At 41.1% G+C, this 27,551-nt stretch overlaps 1 protein-coding gene across 2 annotated transcripts in view; it reads right to left on the reverse strand.

The window, feature by feature from the left end:
• ADAM12 (ADAM metallopeptidase domain 12) overlaps nt 1-27,551 on the reverse strand; it is a 151,050-nt gene that overhangs the window by 83,069 nt on the left and 40,430 nt on the right. For both annotated transcript variants that reach the window (XM_015867592.2, XM_015867594.2), the window contains one exon: nt 27,049-27,122. In XM_015867592.2, the coding sequence (XP_015723078.1) occupies nt 27,049-27,122 (74 nt within the window). The remainder of the gene's footprint in view (nt 1-27,048; nt 27,123-27,551) is intronic.

A 27,551-nucleotide genomic window follows, 5' to 3' on the forward strand; every position in this document is an offset into this window, starting at 1 on the left:
GTTGCGCAGTCGCTTTCTGACACTTGAGATAAAAACCTGTTTGCTGGAGTCAAAACCCAAGCTGTCTTCATCAGGGTCAGTATTTCACTCACAGCATTACAGCAAATCTGGCATATCTGTAGGCAGTAGTGGAAAGGGGTAAGCCAGACAGGACTGAATTTGAGACAGATATCCAGAAACACATCATATCAGATAATACACAGGAGAGCTGAACTGTCTCTGTACAGAGGTGGGCATTCGTCATAATACCCCAACAGTGAACTGAAGCCAACAAAATGAAATCCAGTCAATTTGAATTGCAGTTAGGGTATTTTCATTTTTGACTCTTTTCCCTTTATTCTCCTGCCAAATGTGTGTATGGGGGTACAATTTCATTTTCCTGTTTTGAAAAACATCTCTTCCCAACGGGTAAAGCCTAACAAAACTAAATGAGAAACTGCAGAATCGTGGCCGGTATCCAACTGAGATTTCAGCACCCGTATAAGCAGAAACACGTGCTCATTTCCAGCTTTCTTCAGAGAAGGCATTAACGACATGGCATTAAGGACATGGCTGAAGCTTTTAAAGTGGTTCACAACAGTGGCCCATCTAACAAACAAAAGAATCAACCTTCAGACATGGAGTACGAGTTTTCAGTGCATGTATGAGATGTGAGAGCATCACTTGGACTGCAACAGCTACTGCATCTACACATCAGAGAAGACAGTAAAGCTCTGAATCCTCAGAGCATGAAAGCAGAAGAAACATGAGAAGAGAGTATGACAAGTGCCACCCAACCTATCATAAGGAAACATGGCCAAGATACTCAATCTGCAGGCACAGGCAAAGAAAAAAAAGCGTTGGTCATTTAAAAACAAAACAAAAAATGGTCAGGCTTCTCAATTCTTACAGTTTTACCTATTCTCTCCATACAACCATCATCAGGCACCTAACAGTGTGCCTAAGTGGATGAAGAACAGTGTCCTACGACTGCTTGTCTCCTGCCTCCCAAGCACCAGGCAGGCCCTGAGCTGCTGAATGCCAGGCTGATGGGTCAACAGGATGAAGAAACACCATGGAAATTGTTGGACTGCTCCCACAGACCCTTAATTTTCTGTCTTTTCCAGCTCAGCCCCACACGCTGCCCAGCCCAGCAGTCTGTGGTGGCAGTGATCTCTGTAACATTCAGATCCTCCACTGCCTTTAGCCAAGTAGTGCAGAGCACTGATAGGAACTGTGGTACCGTGCAAGAGAGGATCATTATCATATGTAAGTGGTCCAAATGCTTCTCCAAGGAGTGAGTAGTTACACTATTTGCAGATTACAAGTGTCTTTTCCATGTGGTCTTCTGAATGTTCATAGCCAGTTCAAGCCAACCACTATGACTTATTAAACACTATAGTTCCCTATTTCTTGCTGCTTTGCACTGTGAAGTTAGTATCTCAAGCTTCAATAACATCTGGCACAGTATGCAGACTGTGTGTGGCTTTGTAAAGTGCTGAGTCAATACAAATGGATTTAAAACATCATCTGATAACAGAATTTTCAACATAAGCACATGGAAAAGAAATAACATAATTGTCAAGAAAGGTCTTTAGTTTAACTGCTACGGACTGAGGTGGCTGTTGATGCTTGGTGAAGGCTTTTGTACAGGTACCAATCCATCACTGCAAAATCAAATAAGTCAAGGGTTAAAGAGCTACCAGCAGCCTTTCATTTATGCGACTGTCTGTGCTACAATAGTATCTCACTGCGTGAAGGTGAATGAGTTTTGCTGTTTTACCTGAAGACTGTTAAGGAAATTGAAGGGTACATCTTCTGGCATAACTCTCTGTCCTTGCTGAGGTTTGGATATGCAAGGAACTGCTATGTCAGACTTCAACTTACTATCGCTCACAAAAGTAGCTATTTATCCTCCATCTTTGAAACATGCACTGAAGTTTCTTTGCAACAAAGGAAAGAAACGAATTTTACGCCTGATATTTAAAGGTCAACTAGGAGAGAAACAGCTGAAATAATACTTGAGAATAGTCAGTAATGAAGCAGACAAGAGAGAAAAATCAGCAGATAAGAACACTGGACCTACTCTGACACCTTTATCTTCGGAAGCTTTCCTTATATGTTCTGTTCCTCAGTTTTTTCATTAGTGAAATGGACTTCTGCTCTCATGCCCTAGCCCTGCAGGTCTTAACCATTTACAACACATAGTGAAGAGTTTCTACCAATCGCTACCAATTATAAATACTAACCATAGCTCGTGTTAAGTCATTGGTAGAAAAAGAGTCTATGACTCTTGCATGCTCTTCATTAAATGAACTGAACTGTATTACCAGGTAAGAGAGACCTTTTCTTTCTGTAACTTAAAAACCAAAACCAAACCAAAACAATTTTAATGAATGCAACTGCAAGTGACCCAATTGATGAATTTGAATGTATTTACTGCAGTATAAAGATACACATCTTTTTTACCGTTGATTCATTGTAATATTGCATCAATGCCTCTGCCTTAACCTTTCCAAAGAAATGGGAATGTAACCTTTTAGACATTTGTCTTCAATCTAACACAATGTTCTGCTGTAAGGTATTCAATGCTGCAGCACCATTAGACAACCTTCAACATCTATAATAATCTATTAAAATAGATAAGCAATCATCACCTTCCACAGATGTTATTTGGACAGTAAAAAAGAGCTAGAAGCAAATGGCCTCCGTTTTGTTCTCAGTCGCTAAAAAATTCCAAATACTAAACTGCAAAGATTATTATTACATGTTCAATTCTTATCCAGCACCCTGGTCCCAGTCCCACTTAATTGAAACACAAAGCTCAGATTCACAGGATAAGTTACTACCATTTCTACTATCTGTATAAAGTCTCTTTCAAAAGGGGATTCTTTCAAACCACTTTTTCTTCAGAGAAGATTCTCAAATTACTTCTAAGTTTTAAAATCTATTCAAAGGCTGGATGAGAAATTTCTGCATTACCAGCTAAAATACATTAAACTCATAACTCCTCTGTATCTCAGCATTGCAGTGCATGTTTTCAGTATATGTTAAAAATCGTACCCTGTTCTTTGGAGGACTTTCAAGTCATTTGTAAGGTGCAGACATTCAATACAAAGGCAAAGCAGACAGACCTTGATTCTGACATTCTTTAATGGCTATTTCTCCAGCTCCAAATTTTGCAACGATTCTACAGAAAGACTCTTTGTCTCTTCTTAAAGACTTTGTGATCTTATCATCATGGGTGTATCTTCCCCAAAAGACTTTTTTCAACTCCCTATTGTACTCTGTCTCATACCTTCAGCACTTTATTCTTCTCTGCTCTATTCCAGCCTTTCTTCTACACATGTACTTGCTATTGTGTCTATCTGAATGATACCCATTTGCTTCCTGTATTAAGGAACTGAGATTCTAAAAGGGAACGTGCTATGAAAGTTCTGTCACTGATACCAAGGGGCTCAGAGTTGTACCAACTACTGAATACAACTTAAAACCCTAAACCAAACCACTCAGGCCTCGTTCAACAGGTTAAAAGTTACAGGGAAATAATAACCATAGAGCAACTATTTCAGAACAAAACAAGAAAGCAATTAATGAGTCTAATTCAACTGGCAAGAGCAATTTTGATAGGCCTAAATTAAACCCAGACTGTTTAACATCTAAGCCTTCAATAATTCAAGATCATATCTTTGCAGATCATTTCTTAAAGTAGTATCACAGAGGCTTCCATCTGCTTTATTTTTGTACCAGGTCATACTTCACATTTCTAATTGCCCTTCCCTTCTTTTCTCCATTATCTGATGGCTGTAGAAGGCATTGCACCAAGCATGACTTCAAGCTCACCTACCCTCCCCTTACAAAGCAATATAATAGCATTATGCCCGCAGGGCTTTCACTGCAAGCTGTTCTTCCTATCAAGAATGTAAGAGCTTAACCCGGATTCAGGCAGAACGCCACCAAACTAGCATTTCAAAAACTCCGAGACCTATAAAATAATTACAAGCAAAAGGACATTTTGTACCTGAGTCTGTCAGCATTGTTTGAGGAAAACAGGTCATGTTGTACAGACCTGATTTCATTCTTTGATATGATCACGTGCTTGTTTTTATAAATATGATTACTCAGTTTAAACTGTTGTAAAGCATTTGACCTAGTACAGTACAGTGCACTGACAGTGCACCAGTAGATTTTCTGAGGCTTGGCCACCATCGCTTGTACTGAAAACAGGGATGGTGCTTTTCAGGAAAACACTTATTTTCAATGATACCTAGTCTGACAGTGAATTTCTTGTCTGGGTTTTGAAATACTTTAAAGCCACTGATCCCTGTTGTAGCATCACTCCACTGCAAAATTCACTAAGGAGCAAGTGCAGTGCTGTAACACAACGGAAAACACAGCAATAATAGCAAAGTAGCAAAGTCCCAGGCTACGAAAAGCCTGGATATGCTTAAATACAACAGCCATGGATGCAGAAACAAAAGGCAAAAGAAGAAAAATCTCCTCACCCTCAGAAGGTATACAGGGATCGCCAGCAAAACACCCCTCAGCTCCACTGCCAGTCCTCAAATGAGGGCTGGGATGGGGTGGTTTCTGGCTGCAGCCCTTCCATTCACTCAGGTGCACTGTATTGCATTGAATGCACCTGAGCTCCCTTGGGTTGGCCCTGCCTTCCCACCAGGTGCTCCATCACTGCTTCAGGCTGTGACTTAGCATTTCTGCTATCAGCAAATTAAGAAAAATAATAATAATAAAGAAAATATCTGTATACCATTCAAGTAAGATGAAATCACAAGTTCTTACTAAATACAATCCAACTCATCAATTTCATGTACTGTCTTGGTATTTTACCTTCTCCCTTCCATTATTCCCCCTTTCCAAAAGTCTTCCCCCTTTACAGCTGATGTGGACCATAAACTCCTGTATCATTATAAGTTTTGTCATAATTTAATGTGTCTTTTAAAACACACCTACTCTTCCATGAAGACATGATTTATTACCTCACTTTTTATTTCATCAGCTAATAATCAAATTCTTAATATCATAATATCAATGCCAAGCAGATTTCATGGGAAGAAAGATCGAAACAACTTCCATATGCTCCATTATTCCTGTTTCTTGACCCTTACCAGCTGACAGAACGCATTAAAACTCTAAAAATCAGAAGGCCACATACAAAGCTGCTTTTACAATCATAGAATGGCATAAGTTGAAAAGGACCACAACAATCATCTCATTTCAACCTCCCTTCACATGGCAGGGTCACCAACCACCAGACCAGGCTGTCCAGAGCCACATCCAGCCCGGTCTCGAATGCCTCCTCAAATGCCGGCCAAAGGCATTTTTGTTCACTGTTGGAGGATGTCACATGAAATAAAATGTCAATAAATACATTTAATTCCCTACCGTCCATCAGAGAAAGTAAAAGCTCTCTGTAGGTTGGCCCAAGGAAGTGGCAGAATGCAAAAAGGGAAAACTACAAATGTAGCTAAAAGTATCTAATAGAAGACCCAAAATTTAATGTGATTTCCCATTTACTGTGGAAAGAAATCTGAGGGTGGGCAGATGCAGACAATGTTCTCCCTGGCCCCTTCGGTGAGACATCTGCCATCTGGTTCACTGAGGTAAAGCGAGTTGACAGAAAAAGCCAAGACCTCTCTTTGAATGTTAAATGAGTCGTTTCTGTTGGAGAGTAGATATTAAACTTAAAGTGCCTTCGTAGAGGGTTCTTTCTCTTCCTTTAAACTACCATTCAATTGTTAATACGCTATTCAATTACAACTAATGCAGTATATATGAGAAAATCCAATGATACTATAACGCTTGTAAGTTAAAAGCAAAGGCATCATATGCTGGCAATGAATCTCAATTTTTATCGCAAGGTATGTATGCTTCCTCTTTTCCAATGTTCACTTTCAATTCTGTAAACTATTTTTTCACTTTTCATGTATATTTATGAATATACTATTACTGCCAAATTCCTAGCTTAGCTATCCTTGCGGAGCTTAATACATATTCAAAAGTCACAGCTGTGACTAGGAGGAGATGAATATTTTTGTGGAAACCAATTTTTCTCACATATCAAAATGTATTTCTTTAATTTATTGTCACATGCTTGTTAAACCATATTTTAGATTCTTTCCCTAACGCATACTTATGCGGAATACGTATTGCAGTTGAGAAGGCTCCTACAATTGCAGTCCTCACTTGCTTAAAGAAAGATTTCCTTCAATTATGAAAATACTGTGGGCAAAACACCGGAGCTTAACAGGAACGCTTGGAAAACTAACCAAACTCCCAAACTGCATTAACACGGAGAGTTTTAATGACTCTTCTAGAATACCTGCGACAGCTATTATGGCTGCCATCAGAAATTACTAATTGAGTAACTCAATGTGTAAATGATGACAACTGAAACAGATTTAAATTCGTGATAAAAAAAAAATCCCTCTGTATGCCACAGAATTGACTTGTGCTCTATATAAACTTTGGGAAAGGCCGTCTCCAGGAGAAATGGATGGGAAATTTACTGCTTATCATTCGGTCTTAAAAGAACAAATGATTTTTTTAAACCTTGATTTCACTGAAAAATGTGACTGTTGGGATAGCTGTAAACGTCTGATATGCGACGCTGCTCATAGGAAGAGCGAAACACTATTGCTCCCTTTGGCAATGATCCCATATAAAGGGAAGATATAAAGAGGGCTCCAAAGGACTGAGTAGTTCTGTGGAATATGGATACTAATCTTCTCTAAAATCACATCTCATCGATTAAAATAAAACGATACAAATTTCAGTAACATCTAAAGCTTGGGTCCCTATAACAAAAGGCAAATGTTTCAGCGGTCTTTGCTAGCACTGACAACTTTCATTCAGGTAAATATTGCATCAAGAACCAACAGGACTAGTGAAGCCAGCAGAAGTACGTCACGTAACTAATTAGTACCTAAGTCACTTTCTATCCATGGCTGTCCTCAGAAGCTTGGTCACTGCGGTGCTACTAATAGCACTCATGCACTTGCATGGGCCAAAAAATAAAATAAAAAATAAAAAGGAGTGTTATTTAGGCAATACAAAGGACCAGGAGAGAACTGGCGGATATATTGACCAGATAAAACCCCTTCTGTCTGCACCAGATGAGCCCTCAGCTAGGACATCTAGAATCCACATTTCCTTTCCCAGCCTGGACAAACTCAAAATACAGTAATTGTGAAGTTATAACAAGATGTGCAAAGAATAAAGCATCTGGCATTAAAATACACTCTGTTCCGAAAAGCAGTATATATGTAATGTTTCTGCATACTTTGCACGTTTATAATGAAATGGCACTATCTCTAGAGTAAGGACTTTCCCAATATCATTTTCATCTGGTGAGCGAGCCAGAGTTTGTTAACCATCTGCATATGTGCAGTATGGATTTTAAAAGTAATTATTTTTATGGCATTCCAAATTGCTCTTGCATAAAATAGCATATATTTTTCAGCTAAACAGCCGGAGGTTACGTAAGCCATAAAATACCATTTTGTATTCGTTTTCAGTTTAGCTGTCGTGCAACTAAAAGGCTGTATGTATGTTTTGTCTCAAAGAAATGCAAACACTTGGATCGAAGCTTCCTCCCTGGTGACAGCAACTGAAGGAAGAGTATTTGGTGATTAATTTTCATGCTTTTGGAGATGCATGTGCGATGATGTCCACTGCAACCAAAGTCTACAGAGATTTAATTCAGATGGAAGTTATTCAGGTGGGGTGAGGGGTTTTATATACGACTCTTTTCTCTCTTTCTACTTGTTCCTACTGAATGAACACCGCTGAAAACTGTGCTCATTTACAAAGGCAAAATGTAATGTCTGCAGCACCCATCCAATGCTAACCATGGGCTGCCGGTTTGTTGTTTGCTTCATTGTTTGGGAATGCTCGTGTTTTGTGAGGGAGGGGAGGATCTGGCCTAAAACCTTCTGCTGTATAATTTGGGAATTAGCTAAATTAGGAATACTCTCAGTTTCTGAAATATTTACAAATCCAAATAAAACACAGCACAATTGCAACCAAGTCGAAAAGACTTGATTTCAAACGGCAACTTTCAGAAGGCAGATTCACGAAGGCAACATAATTAGAGCTGTAGTTAAATCTTCATAACAAAACCTCCACTGAATTCAGTCTAACGTGCATTTAAAATTTTCATGTACCAAAGACGGAGCCATTTCTCTTCAGGACAGCCCCATCAAACCAAAGCAGCTGCTCGGTGCCCTGCCAGGCCGGCTGAGCTGCACAGCCACGAGGATGAGCTCCTCTTGGAAAGATCCCTGCAATTATTTGAGAGGTCAGAATGAGACGGCTTACCTCAAAAACCACTGAAAAGAAGACATGTTTTACCAAAGGCTCTTCTTTTATTTTTACTTTGTTTTCTTTCAGAGAAGAGAATGGCCAGCAGTCAAATCCACAGGATCCAGACAAGGTTAGTGTAGGCTTCTGATAAGCGAGTCTTGCAAAATACTACACTATTTTAGCCTTAGGCAAACAAATTTTTTCTGGTGGGTAAACAACAATATCATCCTACTAACATGTGTAAATTCTATTTCTCCATGCACAAATTCCATAATTATTTTTCAGGCTTAGATAAATAGCATGAACTCTACATTATGCACGGTCCTCCCCTGTAATGAATAAATTTGCTTTAAAAAGTCTGCAGCCCTAACAACGTAAAAAAGGAAGGAGACAAGGAAAGCAGGAAGAGGAGCTGCTTCAACACGGTGATTGTAAATAAGGTTTAAAAAGAATAAAAGGAAGGAAAAAACAACCCAGCCCAAAGTATATTCAAAGTTCGATAACGGCATCCAATTGAAATTGGACTAAATATAACACCTTCAGACAGCTGTAAATTTGATCTACAGCAGTAACAACTGCAGCTGAGATTTCTAATCAGGAATTACTAGCCCTATCATGTCTGGTACAATCTTAGTTTTATGTTTTTCTTTTATCATCCTTTTAAAGCAATATATATATATATAATTAAAATGAGAGAACTGTCCTGTGGCTCAATCAATTTAAAGCGAACACGGAATATGGCATTTTCACTTTGGAAATGCTACTGAAGCAGAAATCCATTTCTCTAGCAAAATTTTTCCCTATTTAGAAAGTTCTAAGATTTTAGAGCCATTTCTCTTACAGATGCATTCAAATGCCTCCGCTTCTATGGCCTCACCCACACAACTTGAGATCAGCCCTGAACTTTGGTCAACGCAATGACATTACAAAGAGTGAAAAACTGCTATGAATCAATCAGACTGCAAAGCTGGGAATGTGAATTAAGAACTACATAACGCGAGGTGCACTGAACGTATAGATAAGCACAACTGCAGATCCTCTGAGCTCAGTGGGTTGTACGTGCTGATGACATCAACCAATTTGGTCATGGAAAAGTGGTACACATAAAGTAATTTTCTCCCGGATGCTACAAAAAACTTAAATTAAGAATCCTAAAAATCTCAGTCTCTTTATCCTTGAAGCCTCCCATAAAAACACTGGTAAAATCCAGGCACCCAAGTGAATCTGGTGATTCTTCCCTGATGACTACTTTGAGTGCCACTCCAAAGTGGTGCCATTGCAGTGTAAGGTGGTGTCTCTACAAATACTATTTTATTAATTCAACATCAAATTCAGTTCCATCTGTTTTCCATATGATCGGTTCACTTCACTGGAGAGAAAGGATTTCCCTCCTCATGTGCTTGAGACAGTAACTGTGTGTAATGTGATTATTCAGCAGTGAGAGATGACACACCGTTCAACTCTTGCTCAAACAACCCTATAAATCTCTGTTTGTATCACCCAGATCAACAAAACACGACTATCGAAAGCACTGCCCTCAGTTCTTATCTCCACACAGGGCAATCTAAGAGCCAAACCATGCATCTCTGTGGCCACCTCCTTGAGAAGCCTCTCCCAGTGCCTGACCGCCTTCTCAGTAACATCTCAGTGGTTATATTCCCTCCATACAGAATGAGATTTCACTTTGAAGCCACAAGAGTTTTAACCAAATACATCTCTATTCACCTTTTGACTGCCCATCTTTTGGGAATACCCCGCGGGCACTCGAGTGCTAAAAACCTAAATGAAGACATATTTCTAATGACACTTGCAATAAAGTTTATAACGACACTCACAACACTGCCTCAATGGGGGAAAGAAAACCAAATGAGTACACTGCAGCTACAGATGTATACGGAAACTACATTTTTTCTTCTGCTACGTTTTAGTCTGCAAGCCAAAAACAGCACTGCAAATGTCCAAGGGTACGAAGATTACAGTAAATTAAGGGCACTTCACATCTGAATGAAACTATGTCCAGGAGGCTGGGTGGTGAGATAGGAATGTAGATATTTTCACTTAGCCTGTATTAACTTTGTATTTTTGATTAATGCATCTTAACATCTCCAGCTTCCCTGTGCACAGAGGTCCCCGGGGAGCTTGCAAGAGACTGTCACCAGTGCTGCTGTAGCAGCTCCTGTCACTGGAGGGCACACTGTTGCTGCTTTCACAGGCTTCCACTATTGCTCATCACATATTTTGGAAAGGGAATCATTTTATCGTTTGGAAAAATGGCATTTTCTCCCCCCAGATTACCTGAAAACACAAGTCTTCTTTTTAGAGACCTCTGACTACTAAATTGTGTGAGAAAAAACCCAACCCTGAACTGCTAAAACTAAAAAGACAAAAAGAAACAGAGGTTTTATTTCCTGTATAGAGTTCCAGACAGCGTAACTATTCATTAACTTTAAAGCATACAGCTTAACACTTTGTTTTTCTTTTGGTCTCGGCTTTATATTCTGAAGTTCATGTAGAGCAAAACCAAATCCCTGGCTCTGTCTCTACCTTCAATATTAGGAAAATGGGGCTTGCATCCATTCAGGCTCTTATGCTTACTCAGCATTTCCTCTAGATACTCAAGGAAAATCCTGATCCAGGTAAAGCTCCTATGTAAGGGTATGCACTGAACAAGTCCTCTTAAATATTTAGTGCTGACCTGATAGTCAGCAATAGTCAATAGTCCCAGACTATCTGTCTTATGCACTACCCCCCTCCAGCATGTAGGACGGTTTATAACAGAGCAGCTCCACTACATCTTTCTGCCCAGTTCCAAATCAATATCCAAAGAGGGAGACCACAGAGGCGAATGCACAAGCAGATGTTTCTGAACTGAGCCCTCTGTGTGCTTTGTGCCTCCTACCACAACCTATAAGGTACAAATTTGAGCCTTCCAGGGGCAGGAAACACATCTGACAATGCTGACGGGCTCCTGAGTTCTGCTGAAATCACACTGAAACCCACAGCTTGGAGTGGTCAGACACAACTACTGGAGAAGCTTTCTGGAAAGCAATTTCATCAGCACACAGTATTGGCCTGACTCTGCTTGAAAAGTCCATGGCAGAACTCAAAGTGATTTTAATGAGAAAAGAAGTAGGTCAGCGCTGGAAAATCTCATGCACTGCCTTTGTATTCTGTCACTGATTCCCTGTGATCCCCAGAGAAAGACGAATAATTCCGAGTCTCCACAAGGAAGACAGGGAAGCCAGTTTTACTGCCCTCCCCGGGCTTTTAAAGAATCTCTAGAATCTTACAGCGTTGGAGCTTGACTGATACTTGAAAATAAACAGCAACTGCATCTTTGCTACCGTTCCAGCCTTTCAGACCATCTCACTGTAATACTTTCCCTTTAAAGAAAATGAAGAGCCCCACATTATGGTGAGAGGCTTTTAGATGAAGGTTTCTGAGTGCGCAAAGCAACATCTCACATAGGTATAAGAGCTGCTGGAAGACACATAAGAGCCCCAGTGGTTCGGTGTCAGTCCCTAAAAGGATCAATTCTTAATTCCCTGACCAAATCAGGTTATAACACAGCCCACGCTGCTCAGACTTGGAGTGCTTCTTAGCTCCATTTACAGTCCGAGTTTGTCTTTGCCTAGAATGTGTGTTATTCGATCCTGCACGCCTCCCAGCCAGACCCTGAATGCTTCATTTATTAATCTGATATTATTTCCTCTGTAGGATTCACAGCTGATGATTCCGACTGCTTGCTAAACAGCTGGGTCTCCTTCCAAGCCCTTTTCACGCTATGCCTTCTCTCATGCTCCAGAGTCCAGCCGGAGCTTAGTTATACAAACTCTTCAGCTAAGGGAACAAATTAAAACACTGGAATCCATACCACTTTAGACTGGCATCTGAATGCAACTGCTGAATATCCTTAAGCCATCACAAAGCTGTTGTGGAGATCAGATGCCTATTTTCAAAACCTTTATAGAAGTTGTCCACCCCAGCCCAGCTGGTCACATTGCTGATAGGCAGTGAAGTGTCACTCCCAGTGTCCTGTCAATAAAGCCATACCACACAGTGCATCATTCTAATTCAGACTTAACCAGCATGGGGAGGGCTCTCCAATGCTGTGATTTGCTGAGCATGATTTGCACTGTAGGTTGCTTTCCCTGCTCTATCTCCACGTGGTCCCTCAGGGTGATTTCTCATTCCATCAAACCCACTTCTGAAGAGGCCTCTGGAGAAAGAGCAGGTAGACTTGGACTGCAGGTCTGCCTCAGAGGTCACAAAATCCCCTGCTGGATCTGCATTTCCAAGCTTCCTACAAATGACAAATAGCACAGCAGAATGCCTGAAATCCAATAAACTTGGCTAATTATCAAGGGAATGATCACTGTGACAGTGAAATATGATGATTTATGAGGTCAAGTGTTTTCTTCAAAGAAACATGTTTGAAAACGATGTTAGAGGGTTGACTTAGACAGATTGCAGGGAACTGACCCAACGCTATCTTCAAAGATTTTCCCCTGAAGAAATCAGTCACTGTGCTACACAAGACCTGCATGCACACAAATGCAAGAACAATTTAATGCTTATTTTGACTTCTCTTCCTGTACAAACACAATTAGTACTGATCCACATTGGAATACTAATCAGATTTGTACACAGCTTTTCTTGCAAGTAGAGGTCCTTAGATTCTGAAAAGTTTAAGGCAAGTTGAAAAAACCAAACCATTTGTAGCAGAGATATTATAAAGCATCGCCTCCAGATAATTCGAAATTGATAAAGTATTGTTTTCTACTCAGCTGATAAGACCTCCTCATTAATTATTACAAATGGATCGTAGCTTTGCTTTCAGGGACCTCAACATATTTACGTGCTTTGACTCCACTCAAATTCAATAGCCTGAAGGTCTGAGTTGCCACTTCCTGACCATGCAACCCATGATGTCCCTCACCAGAGATGACAAAAGTTCACCCAACATCCTGGGTACATGAGCTAATATTGACTTATTGTTTCTTCTCAAATAAATGAAGTAATGCTGTTGCTTCATAAAGACACATGACATACTATATCACGAAAGAATCACAGTAATGAAGGACTGGAAGGAACCATTTGGTATCAAATACTGACTTCAGAAGAGGGCATGTAACTTCAGTTTGATTCATCTCAGACTGAAAAACTCCCAGAATCTCATAATAAACCAAAAGCCTCCAAACCTCAAGCCATACAACTCCTCTCGTGCCACATAACAGCAAGAGGGATCAAAGCTTTACCACTGCCATCTTACATCCCTCCATCAGCAGCACATTTTCTGGCTGAAAACAACCAGATCTGCCTGCAGACATTTGTACTTATCTACTTCTGTATTATAAAGGAGAACTCGTGTTACTGGCTACCGAAATCAATAGAGCTTAATAAGATAATAAAAAAATATTATGTTCAAACAATCTAGATAATGGCCTTCTAGGTATAATATTCCTCATAAATTAAGTACAGTTCCACCCAGATAAGTGTACAGTTGTGTATCATTACCCACGTCCATCCAGATGTTCTGGAAATCATTCACTATACTTACATTCCATAACCATAGCGATAGTTACATCCTGTAAACACCCTATAATTTATTGTGCTTTTAATTGCTATAGGAGTGAAACTCGATGTTTAAAACATGTTCTTTGTGGTGATGTCACGATGCAACAATCTTCAAATGTGACCAGAATAACAGCCATAGGCATGAAGAAAGCACTCACACTGCAATGCTGCAGTCAGTGGGACACTGCCTGTCATGGCTACGGACCATGATATGATGGACATCTTTGGAAATCATGATTATAAATTTATTAAGCAAAGGTGGGCAATTAATCACTTAGTTAATGTTGAATGCTAAGTAATTACAGCTGTTCACTCTAATTTGCTTTTTCTAATATGTGTTGCATGAGATTACCAGCTACTGTAACATAGCTCAGTCAAAACCAGTGGCCCTACACCAAATTATGTCAATCACAGATATTCTCTATTGGCTTCACTGGTCTTAATTTTCCAGCTCTGTCCAACCTGTGCTACATACTTTGTCTGCCCCCGCCATGCTGTCCGAGACTGTAATACAGTGTCACACTGTCAAGCTGAAGCTTACCTTATAGTAGAGTGGAAGAAGATGGAATTTGTTAAAAAGAGTGATGGCAGCTGTGAGATGTCAGCTGTACTTGTAATAATAAAGCATTCTTCTGGGGAGCACTAAACCAAATTTCTCAATAATTAATATAAGAACCGAGCTAAGTCAGCAACACGAGCCAAGAGTGATAACACGAGCATTTTTTAGTAGTAGAACATAATCCATGTATTTTTCCTGGCTCGCAATATTACTGCTTACATACTTTCACGGCAACCGAATTTAAATCATGTTCTTAGATACTGCTCCACCCTTCAGGCACAAGAGCTTCTCTGTACGTCTTCAAATGTCTATCTGTTCTTTTGACATATCAGACTTTCACAGTGGATAGAGAAGCTGCTCTTTTCCCACTTGAAGAAACCTTTTAAGCACATCCAGCACCAAAGCGCACTACAACAGTGCATTACCCTTCCAAATGGGTACACTACAATCCTGCTGAACTGATGACTGAAGGCTGCTCCAGGAAAAGAGAAAAAGATAAAGAAAACTGAGATTTCACATTAATATCAGCAGACTTTGATCTGGCGATATATCTACCAAACATTATTCTGGTATCATGTTCTAAATCTTTGCCTCTAAAATGATGTGGATTGTCAGAGCTTCATACATAAATTTATAAGAGAACATCTTTAATTTCATGCAAACGACAGTTCTAAATGGCTCCAGTAAAACAATCACTGTCTCCTTCTATTGTAATTTTCAAACTCCTTACAGTTAGACTCCAACACCTGATCACTCTTTGGGAGTAGTTATTCCTACCATCCATCCTGAGTTTCTCCTAGAGCAACCTGAAGCCATTCACTGCCTACTGTTCCACATTATCAAGGACAAACACATGCTCCCTGCTGAGCTACAGGTTACTTCTGGGATATAATCAAATATGACAAGGATGTCACAAGTCTGATCAGTATACAGTATATGTAACTCCACCATCATTATATAAGCTTTATTGTGGTCTTTCAGGGGTAATAGAGTCAGAAATGAACTCAGTGCTGTTGACACAGGCGTTCAGCTTTCTTTTTTTCCCATTGAAAACCACAGACTCAACTGAAACTCTTACAAAAGTGGGCCTTGAAAGTCACCACTATACAATTAGAACCTGTAACATAGGATAAAATCACTACATTTATAGTTTGGACTCCACATAAAAACATACAATGAACTACTCCGTGCAAAAAAAGACTTTCAGAGATACAAAGATTCAGGAATACAGAACCAAGAGTATCTGTGACCATTATTAAACAGTAATGGGTTGTTTTCTAAACTGTAAGACAAATCAGTGGAGGAAACAAATGGTGCTATTATGTTTCTCGCGTGCAACAGAATAGAAACAGAACACATCACATTCACCTCTGAGAACATTAAAATGATAAACAAATCACAGCTAAGGGATCAAGGGAGATAAGAGTAAGGGTCAGGCATGCCCCTCTTTCCTACTGATCCATTGGGAGGACTCAAAACATTTCTTAAGTGTCTCTTGATGCCTTTATTTCACATTAAGAGTGTTATGGTCCTTCTGCATTTAAAACAACACTGCTCAAAATATATTCGTAAGCATAAACGTAAGAATCAGCCTTTAAAAGTTTTCTTTGAGGTTGATGATAGATGTACCACATCAATTAGCTGTGTCCTAGCAACAACATACTCTCGCTAAACTCAGGCAATTGGAAAATCAGTCAGATTCAGAAACAATTAAGATTAAATGTCATAACTGACAAGATATGAAAAATACTAGCCTTTCTAATTTAACCTTTTTTTATGATTCCCATCTCCATATCTTTCGCAGTGATTCATGCCATGACACTAGTAATACACAGAAATAAATTAGAATTGACTTTTGCTAAAATATCTGAATAGTACATTAGCTCTTCTCGGAGTGTGTCTGAGTGGAGCTCTTGTTCTCTGACCCAAATTCATGCAGTTAATACAAAGCACCAACGTACCCAAGCTCCAAACTGGGCTACTTTAGTAGTTAACATTATGTTGCATCCTGTAATTCTTTCTAAGCGTGAAGGCTCTTAATTTCTCCATGACCAGCTCTCTGTATCGTTATTTGTTCAACTGCTATTGGATACTAGGGCTCCTGAGTATGCTCCATTGGACAGAATCCTATCCTAAATCTTATGTTTCTAGTCTATTTTTACACAAAAAACGGAGATGCTTCCCCTTCAAGAAACAAAACCAGTCCGTCAATCACACATTTACCGTTATTCATTTGCTTGGGCTGAGGTGTTATCTTAATTTCTTCTTATCTCTGGATTGCAGTAATCCTTTCTTAATAAATTCTGTTCTTAGAACACCTCTGGGAGTGAAAACCAAAGCCAGTTTCAGCAGCCTGGTTGAATGCATCCGTGATCTCCTGACTTGAAAGGCTCACATGGTGACACTGCCTTCACCAACAGAACTTCTGAGCCACCTGTCTGCACAAGAAAGATGCTCCCAAGAAGTCAGGAGGTTTAAGATTTATTTCCTTCTTAAGGGAAAGGAAGAGATCAGGTTGTAGAATGCAAACTCATGAACCAGAACTCATTGATTTCTCAACAAACAAACAGAAAATAAAGAAAAATAAAAAAAGACAAGGGAAAAAACAGTAATGTGAAATTGTAGGGACCTGCAGCTCTTGGAGATATCCACCATCACGTGCTGCCCTTACATGATCTTCAGGAAATGGAGCAAAAGCCACAGGGCTGGGATCAGACCTTGGGATCGGAGTCTCTTGCAAAACATGTAGCTCTGCATGTTGATAACTCTCCCCATAGTCTACTCGTATAGAAAATCCATACCTTTTTTAATAAGAGGATTATGGGAAAGCCAACAAAAGAGAGATTTTCTCCTTCAGCTCTGTTGCCAAAACTGGGGATGTTTTCCTGCTGAACTGAGACTAGGTAAGGATAAAGCCTCTCTTTTAACTCTCAAACACTGACAGACTGCTCAAAGCCTACCCAGTGAAACTATGTGCGAGGGATACTATGACTTCAGCTAACTCAGAATGGGCATAAGCATGAAAAAAGAACTGAATAAAACGACTACCCCTCCAGCTGTCTTACCAAAACATTAGTCTATATTATATATAGACTATCTATATTATATGCAAAATTCACCCCGCTGCAGAAAGCCCACGTGGAAATCCCACACTGCCAAAACCCTGGAGATGTGTTTTCAGTACAGCTCACGGTCTGATACAGTCCCTTTACTCCAGATTTTCACCCTGCTTGAACTTCATAAAAATAACGCATAAAGAAGAATATTTGAGATGAGAAAAGCAACCACGCTGTGATTAAATATGTATGGTAGTGAAGTGTTTGTGTAGTACACAGCTTTCCAGTATCCACCTCTCTGCAGACTTCTCATATTCTAAGTACAGTTTCCAAGGAGAAAGCTAATATCCCTCCAATGCTTCCTGTTTTCAAGTAAAACACCTATGCTTTTGCAGAACAGGATTCCATTCTGAGGATGTACCAACAAGTAAATTATTCATGACTGGAGAGATAAAAGACAGAACATATCAGACAGAGTAAAAGATTTAGGCTCCCCCCAGCTCTGTGAGTGTGATCACAAACATAACTAACTGGTCATATTGGGATTCAAAACGAGTTAAATTAAGTGGTACAAACTATGAAGATGAGATACAGAAAGTTCATCGAAAATGAGAGCCCTGCTGTACCTACATTCTATCTTTCATGTTGAAATAGTTCAAACAGAATTAAACAAAGACGCAATTAATCAGTGATCTTAACATTGTGCCACTCATCAATACGTGAGGGTAAAACTTCAATAGATCGGGTTGCTTAAAGGGCTGCTAAACGCATCAATATTCAATTAAATACTGTTAATAAAGCCATTAAAGGAGAATTAACAGGGGTTTACACAAGAAGTGTCTGTCTGACACTAGGTGATTCTTCAAACATTTTCTAAAGAAATACAGTAAAGAGCTATTAAAATATTTATGCAGTGTTTGCATTAGTTCTATTTAACAGGCATAACAGAAATAATATCAGCAGTTTGCAATGCTTCGTTTCTCAGCACCGCATCATTATCCACTAGTTACAAGAGATAAAGAAATTCCCAGGTTTAGAACATTAAGGCTTTTTATTCCGAAGACAAGATCTCTAAATCCTTGATTAAAGCTCCCAGCTCCACCAAGATTGGCTGTTGCCAACTATGTGTTGGGAAGCCACTATCAGAGCACGCTACAGCTGGGCTGGAGCTGGCAACCAGGGCTCCCACCTGCTGCTCCAGGTGGCCCCAAAGGACCCCAAGACCCGATCTGTGCTTGCTGTGAACCCGGGCCTCCCAAGCAAACCCTTCACCAGCAGTTCACAAAGTAAGGAGGATTATTTCATTCAAAGAGATTGTGCTGGTGCAGCAGTTCTGGGCTTCGTGGCTCCTCCTCTATTACCGAGTAACAAAAAGCCCCATAGGACTTGTTAAATTAGCCGAGGTAATGAAGTCCAATTCTATGTTATTTGCACAGGGACTGGAAAAGATTTCACGTTTCCATGTACATAAACAAAACCTGGCTCAGCACACGAGGGACTTGGGAGGTTTATAAAATATAAAAGACATTCACATTAATCTATTTAACAATTTATTCTCTACCCTGCCCTTTCCCACTAAGTGAATTCATCACTTATTCCACTTATTTACTTGCCGCCAGCCTTACGGCTCTCAGTGCTGGACCCCAAAAGCAGTGGGGCTCATCAGCTCTGAGCTCAAAAATGTCAAGTGCTTGTTGTATTTGAGCAGCGTTCCTGCAAACAGTTTGGAAAAACATCGATCTGCTGCAATTTACATTCACTAAATAAAGCGACAAGGGTTTTAAAAGATGCTGCAACTCCTTTATGAGCAGAGATGGCACCTCAATTTAAACCAAAGGACAAATGAGAACGGCAGCTCCACGCTTTCGGATGCTGCGCTTTCAGCAGGCACTAAGAACTACCAGTTTCTTAAACAAGGCACAAAAATAAACAAAGAACAGAAAATTCCTTCCACGTTCCTCCCCAAATATTCTGGGAACCAATTCTGATTCTGAGTGCCATCTCACGCTTCCCCAGCACTAACTCAAGGCCAACAACATGGCTTTATCCACTTTACATTTTGAGAAGAATGGAGATGTTGCTAATATCCAGTTAGGAGATGTGTTCTGCTTTTCACCTCCCAAGTGGCACTTCGAATCTTGAGTGTTTCCAGCACTGGAATGGGCTGCCCAAGGAGGAGGAGGAGTCCCCATCCCTGGTGGTATGGATGTGGAACTAAGGGAGATGGGCTTAGTGCTGGAATTCAGTAGGCCGCATTGAAGGATGGAATGGTAATCTTAAAGTCTTTCCCAACCTAGATGATTCTATGTTAAATTAAACTTTTATTTGTTCATCAAAAACTGCATAAGCTACCCAACGGATTAATGGAACAAGTTAAACTGCTATAGCTTCCTCCAATCCAGACCAATCTCAATACAGATGAGTTACGAGTCTAATCAAATTATGATACACCTAACAGGCATTAGCCAGTCTATGATGGGAGATATGCCGGATCTCCAGCCAAATGCAGTGGGTCTGATCACTCTTATTTTCATTCTGAATCCTCCGCCAAGTTATTGCTCAGTCATCTTTCGCCCAGAGATTCTAAGAGTGTCTTTTTTAAGGCCTGTATCCAGGCAAGGGACACATCTAACACAGGAAATGGTGTTGCACCGGACTTGACACATACTGCAAAGAAACAAATGTGTACGTTGAATTTATGAGTCACCCCAATACATTTATTAAGCATTAAGTTGTGCTTTTACAACTGGTCTTCATCAAAGATATTTCATCTGTTAGCCAAAGCGTCATCTTTTCTAATGACTCATAATGAAGACTCATTCCATGTAGCTTGATTTTACTGGCTCATCAGCCTCTTGTTCTCAAGGGGCTAAGCTGTTCTTTTCAGCATGTTCACCCTACACACAAGTGGCCATTAACTGTACTTTCTCATTATGTAAGAATCAGCTAATCAAGACTGACCAAGAAATATCCGACGTGATTAGAGAAAGAGAGGCATCTGCTTAGAATTATCCAGATCGCTGTTTCAAAACTGATAAGGCATTTGCTACCTTAGTAGTACATTAGAGCAAGAATAAATGATTCTGGGGGGAGGAGGAGAGAAATAGAGTTTGCTTTACCAATCTCTTGGAAGAGAAGAGATGGGGAGTACAAAAGGCAAGGACTCGTGCTAAGAAAAGGCAGAACCTGTCTGCAAACCGTATATCACAAAGTGGAGAAACATTCTAGCCTGTATTTGAGGAGCTGTGTTAAACGCAAAGAGTGCTGTTATTTCCATCGTCCTCAGAGATGCAGTCAAGGCTGAATTGTAAGAATAGCTCCACTTCCACTCTCTAATTCCAATTCTTGGTTTTGTTTTCTACCACCTACAAGAAAAGAAACGTTCGTATCTATCATATCCTTCTCCTCAATCCACACAGCCATCCCCTGAAGTCAGCAGGCTGTATACCGGCATTTCTGATTGAGCTGTACAGGGCAGTGTGCTTTAACATCTTTATAAGTGCCACGTACAACTTTTCTGAAGCCAGAAGTTTACTTATTTAGATCTGAAAGCTGGAGATGCACGCCTCTTCTTTTCCCTCCTTCTTACAGAGAAACTGTAATCAGATATGACCATTTCATCACAAGCACTAGAAAAGTGCAGATTCCAGAGCACTGGTCTGATAAAATACGTACCACAATAGTGACAGCACTGAAATTGACCCTGAAGTAGAGCTGTAACCGAACATAACTCTTTATTCTTTCCCCCAGGGGAAAAAAAAAGAGCATCAGATAGGAGGAGGGCAGTGTGTGCTTTTACTGGACTGAACCACACTGAGAGAGTGCAAATATGTGGGTCAGATGGAGGAACAGGCAGGCTCTGCTCTCATCCCGAGAGGACTTGGGAAGTGTGAATTGCCAAGAGCCGTCCCATTTATGGGGAGTGCTGCAGTGTACTCAAGTTACCTTATTCATGCAAAAAGCACAGTTCTACACTGCAGCCAGGTATGCAAGCTTTTTTTTCACAGCTCCTTCAACGAGCAAGTAGCAGGTAGTGAGATAAAAGCACAGAAATAAGTTGGACCAAATTTTGAAGGAATCTGTCTGGATTACTGAGGCTAGACATCAAAGGAGGGGAAAAAAAGAAAAGCCTCCTATTGCCAAGCTCATGTTTCCATATATGTATTTCCTCCACAGTATGACTCTTCATATAGGCTCTGCTTTTTGAATCATCCCACTTGGCCAATACAGCCGTACTGAGTGTTTGCACACCATTTTTCACCTACAGAATGAGGATGGGTGACCCCTCACAGCTCAGCAGGGCACGATGCAATGCCAGGGCTGCATGTCCTGCTGCTGCCCACAGCACTGAGCTGGGCCCACCATCTCCTGCAGTGCTTTCAGCCGTCCTCTGCCGCCCCGAGAATCTGCGCTGTCACTTGGACAGGAACTGACATTTTCTGGAAAGAGTCTGGGCTTTCACGTCCAGGAAAGTATCTGCTTCTCCGAATCCAGCTCCATGCAGGAGATTCTTGTCCTTAAATACCTCGTGTGTCTGGGTTTTTCCTTTCTTTCTCTCCTTTTTCTTTCTTTTCCCCCCCCCCCCCCCCCCCCCCCAGCATTTTTTCTCTCTCTTCTCCTCTGTTATCCCAAAGAGGAAAGCCAGGCAGTGCAGAGGCCCTGCAGACATGCCTGCAGCCTGACTCACCAGCATCGCTCTGAAAGTGCCACAGAACTGTGACATCAGTGGGGTTGAGCCAGAGCTGCCCCAGGAAGCATCCCCATAGCACTCTGCTCCTGCCAACAAGGGGCACTCAGTTCTCCTTCCCACCAGCCCTCCTGTTTCCCTGTAGCTGCTGAGAAGTGAGGACTCAGATACCTGCCCCTGCACCCTGGACACAAAGGGAAAGCTCAGAACACTGAAGGTTGCCATGCCCTGTTGATGGAAATTTGAAGTATCTGACCCTGGAGGTGTTTAAGGAACACTGTATTGAGACCTAGTAGTGAGAGGTGGATGGTTGGACTGGATGATCTTGTACATCTTTCTAACCTTGGCTATTCTACAACTCTGTGATAGAAGCCTTAAGTACCACAAAAAAAGAATAAGAGACTAAGAAGTCTCTCCAATACTTGCACTTTTTTACCATGGTGATTTTTTTCCCCAGTTTGCACTGACATGGACATGCACATCCAGGTCATGGCTCATCCCCTCCTTATGGTAACTCCATTTTGCCTCCTCCACCGACCAGCTAACACCCAGAGGGCAAACAAAGGGATGGGACGGCGGCCTACACAGACAGCAAAATACCACCAGATGAGAAAATAAAACTAATTATTGAGACATTAGACATACCGTCACGTACCTGTGCTTATCCAAAGGCACCAGACCCCTGGGACTGAGCATCAAAGTAAAAATATCCATTAGAGAATTCAGTAAGAGGAGGCTCAGTGTCAGTTTTGACTTGAAAACCCATTTACAGTGATAGAATCATAGGCTCTCAGCATGGCTTACATTGGAAGGGACTTCAAAGATCACCCACTTCCAACCCCCAGTCCTCCCTGTCCTTCTGAGGCCATTTTCATAAATGTTTCTGAAATGCAGGAGAATCCTCTTGGTTTTCATAGCACACGTTGTGAAAAGAAGACCAGACATCCTGGGTAATGATGAGCCACATGATGCTGCTCAGCAGAACGCAATGATCTGCTCTTCACTGCTACTGACACGATGCTTACTCTTGTTAGGAACACATACAGAAACCCAGGAAACAGAAGTGGTGCGAAACATGCCTGAACAGCAGATAGCAGAAATGTGTGAGGAACACCAGGAGCTTTTTGAGCAAAGCCCAGGTCCAGCTGGACACAGCCCTGCTTTGCCTGCCAGCCAGCAAGGCAACTTGGCCATCGCTCCATGGGCAGTGATGGTCAATTGTGCCACATGGGCTGGCTGATGACCATCAGTGGGAGATGACAGGCTTTCTAGAAAGCTGTTTTCTCTCTTGTCTCCCTCCTACTGATTTATTTTGCTGTCACAGATGATTACACTCTGCCTGTGTTTTCAGTACAATTGCAATGGAGCCACCTCCAGCAGGCAGCACTGGTCCCATTGCCCTCACCCCTGCCTCAGCTGAGTGGTGCTGGAATGAAATGCTGAGATCCTCACATGCTTCAGTACACAGGGAGATTAAAACGGTTCACATTCTACTGCTGCTATTCTACTGCACCTCGATTTTCCATCTGAGAAAGGGGGCGATTCCCATTGCCCACTGTTTTCCAGGACATGTCAGAGAAGTTAGTGATGCTGGAGATGATGACATTCAACCTCAACAAAGAATACAAAGTTCCAACCTCTCTCCTTCCAGCATATTGTATCGGTATATAAACATCTCTTGTTTTCCTTTCTTTTGGTATATTTGTATAAGGAGAGGAAAAACAGCTCGAGAAAACAATAGTTTCTCCCCTGGTGGATCTGAACCCTTTCACTGTAACACACAGCTCCAAAAACACACTGCAAAAGTTCACCCCAACCACACAACACTGATTCCCACTACAGAAACCAGCCTGAGCAAATCTCAGTGCTATTATTACGCCATCCTTACACCACAAAGCTACGCTGAATGCCTCTCCCTTAGTCTCACAGTTCAATACCAACATCACCAGAGCTGCAGTGGCTGAATCTTTGCATTTTGGTGTGGAGAAAGCTGTTGCCGGGTCATAAAGGAAAAACTGATACTGCCATTGAACTGAAACATTTGCATCAATTAATGACAATCCCCAACTGTCAGCAGGCAATGGAGTGCTGCAGTACACTGCTGGCCCCATGTTGGTAGATAACACAGTCAGGGGTCAGTGTTTTTTGGCTAAGTTACAGCACAGATAGAACATCCTGAGAGGTCCTACTTCCCTAGTTGTGTTTGTTTAGCTTTGTTTCCTCTATCTGTACTTGTAGCCATTGATTGTATATAAGCAAGTCAATTCATTAACATATTTTTGTCAGCTATTTTCTTCAGCAGTAGAAATGGGTTGTTTTCCTGCTAAATTAATGAAGCTAGAATGTCACTTGCATGCCAGTCAGCATTCTTATTCAAAAAGGTCAGGCAGGAAGAAAAGAGAGAGTATTTTTTCCCCTCTCTTTTTTTTTCCAATCAAATGAAATACAACCATTTCTGAACATGATGGCCTGACTGGAGACAGCTCAGCTTAGCACTGCGCATGAAGATACCTTGGGTTCCACTTGGGGTTGCCTGGGCTCTGACAGCACCAGCCCAGCCCTCATCCCACTGCTGCCTCCCACCAGAAGGAACCGGGATGCACTGAAGGATGCACCGCTGCCAACAGCCCTGGAGCCAACCCATCCCACCTCCATGCTGCCTCTTGCACACCCTCAGAGTATCACAGCTTTTCCTCCTTGCCCTTCAAGCAAGTCTACGTGGCTCTGGAAGAGCTCGCTAACATCTGTTCAAAGTTATATTCCTTTGACATCCATAACTACGACCTTTGTCAGCAAATCATTAAAGCGTGAAATTAATTTTGAAAATCAGTAATTCCACTGACTTTACCTGGATTACTCATATGGTTAAAGTTAAAAGAACACTTAAGTGCCTTGCTGCATGCAGACCCACTTCTGACAGTGCAAAACGTTTCCAGTTGCAAAGAGCAGCCAGTAGTCACACGCTGTTCTCCTCTCCAACTCAGATTTAATCTCATGGGGGTTTCATTTCACTTACACGCTATTAGGACAACTTTCTTCTAAGGCCCATATGCTGCCACCAACCTGAAGGGAATTGCCCTGAGCAGACATTCCCCTGCCCTGCACCACAGAAGCACATCGGTATCATGGCTGCGATACACACCAGTCAGCCAGCTGCTGCTAGGGGTGGTTTGCTTTGCAGCTGATAGAAGACTTGCTGATTCTGGAAATCTCTCCATAAGACAAGTGTTTCTAAAACAGTTTAGGTACTACAGAGCTCGAGGTTCTCAAGAGTGCAATTGTATTTTGCAAATAAATCATAGTAAGAAATGTGCTTGCAACATAAGCTCGCTGGTCCGTTTTCGACGATTGACAAGCTAAATTCCAAGCAAATAATTCAGGTTTTGCAATTACAAACGTGTAGCGCCTGAACATTAATCACTGGATTATTTAACGATTAAAAACAGAAGTCAACTTAACAGCTGGAAAACGTTGAGAGGTTTTCAAACCTTAAGCTGAAGTTAGGCACTAGGAACCTCCCCCCAGAACAAACATGTTGCCCTACAACTACAAACACATCTTGCTGAGTCTAAAAACCAGAACACCAAACTGACATTAAATATTTCCATAGATAACAGATGGTTTAACACATCGGTCTTCACTTGGGGTTGCCTAATACATCTGAATCATGTTTTGAAATATAACTGAAGGTTTGGGAAAATCTCTAAGGTTTTCAATAAATGGATTTTAATGTCAAGGCTACTCAAAGCAGCTGTTTCTACTAAGTATGTAAAATCATATCCAGTTTTTTGTGTGTGTGTGTGTTTTTTTGCATGATACAATGCAGAAATAATGTAATTTAGGGGTCTCATCTACCTCCACCCCTACCACCCTCCAAGGAATAACATGCTTTACGTGAAACTACAGTAAAACAACAGCACACGTCTCAGAGCTTCATGTGTGCTGTCTACTAACTACTCAAGAAAACATGTTTGTGTTTAGCACACTACTTTCACTTAAAGCAATGGCTGCTCCAATGCTCAGCATCATGGCTTTTAAGATACTTGAGCTCGTTCCAATGTCAGGAAGATGGAGCAGGTTGCAGCACAGCAGCTCCTGCCTTGCTTTGATGTGCAAGCACTGCAAGCATTCAGTGTCTTACAATAGCATGTTGAACCTCATGTTGACATCACCATACAGAGCTCTTCTAGAACACAAGCCTTCCGAGGGGCATCCCATCACAGAGATAGGTAAACTAGAAAATAGCCATTCAGAGATATTGTATTTCTTAAGTAGTAGAGCTCAGAAATCTCCAGATTAGTCTAACAGATGTTCATAAGAGCTAATTTACAGTCCTGTCATCCCCTACTTTTAAAAGAGATGGAGACTGCATGTTACAATTTTCTAGATCTGATTTATTATAGGTACAAGAGAATTTGGTGTGTTCAGCAAGGCCCATATTAGCAGTTTTATGTTCTTTTAATCGCTGACATGGAATGCAAATAGTTTCCTCAATTGCTGCATACTTCACATTCCTGAAGGAAGGCACACCCTCTGACAAAGATTACAAGAATATAAAGTTAAATCCCTGTTTACTAAATGAATTAAATCCTCTTCTAGTTGCCGAAGCAGAGCAATTTAGGCATCGGGGATCTACGCTCCCTTCAAGGATAGGAAACGAATGATAAAGAAATACTGAAAAGAACATTAAGAAAGCTCGTGGTTTGGTCCTAATGCGAATACACACAACCCAAACTGCAAAACAACATTCAGTTTAGGGACAAGGAGCAAACTTGGCTGGGGGCTGGTTTTAAAACATTACTGTAAGCATTACAATCCCTCTCTAGAAATGCCAGTACAGAGAATGAACATGCACCAGAGGTACTCACTCGTTTCTCTCCAGGTGGATGACCAGACGTTCCCCTTCAGCTTGTACCACCAACTGCAGCAGGGATGGGTGGTCCTGCAAGAATAAAACAGAGCTGGCTGAGCCCAAGCTGAGAGTCCACTTCCATTTCCACAAGGTATCTGAAACAGTTTGGGAATCCTCTCTTTTTTTCCTCTCCATGTAACAACACGAGATTAAACATTGATATAAACTCTTAGTAATGCTAAGTTTTTCTGTGACTCTTTTTAAAGTAAGGCAGAAGTAATCAGGCTTGCACTTTGCCTGCCTGTCTCTGGTTTAAGTGACCAGGCTGGGAGTTGATGGCTCCTAGTATGTCCTGTAGGGACCCATAAGCAACACAGATCTGAGACCCTCCTGGAAACCAAACAACAAGCACACTCATACTGAACTACTTGTTCCCTATGCACACCCACAGATTTTGATATGTGTTGCATAACTTTTCACAAGGAATAACTCATATTTTGTAAAACCTAAAAGAATTGG

Source organism: Coturnix japonica, chromosome 6, assembly GCF_001577835.2.
Source record: "Coturnix japonica isolate 7356 chromosome 6, Coturnix japonica 2.1, whole genome shotgun sequence".
Classification (NCBI taxonomy): domain Eukaryota; kingdom Metazoa; phylum Chordata; class Aves; order Galliformes; family Phasianidae; genus Coturnix; species Coturnix japonica.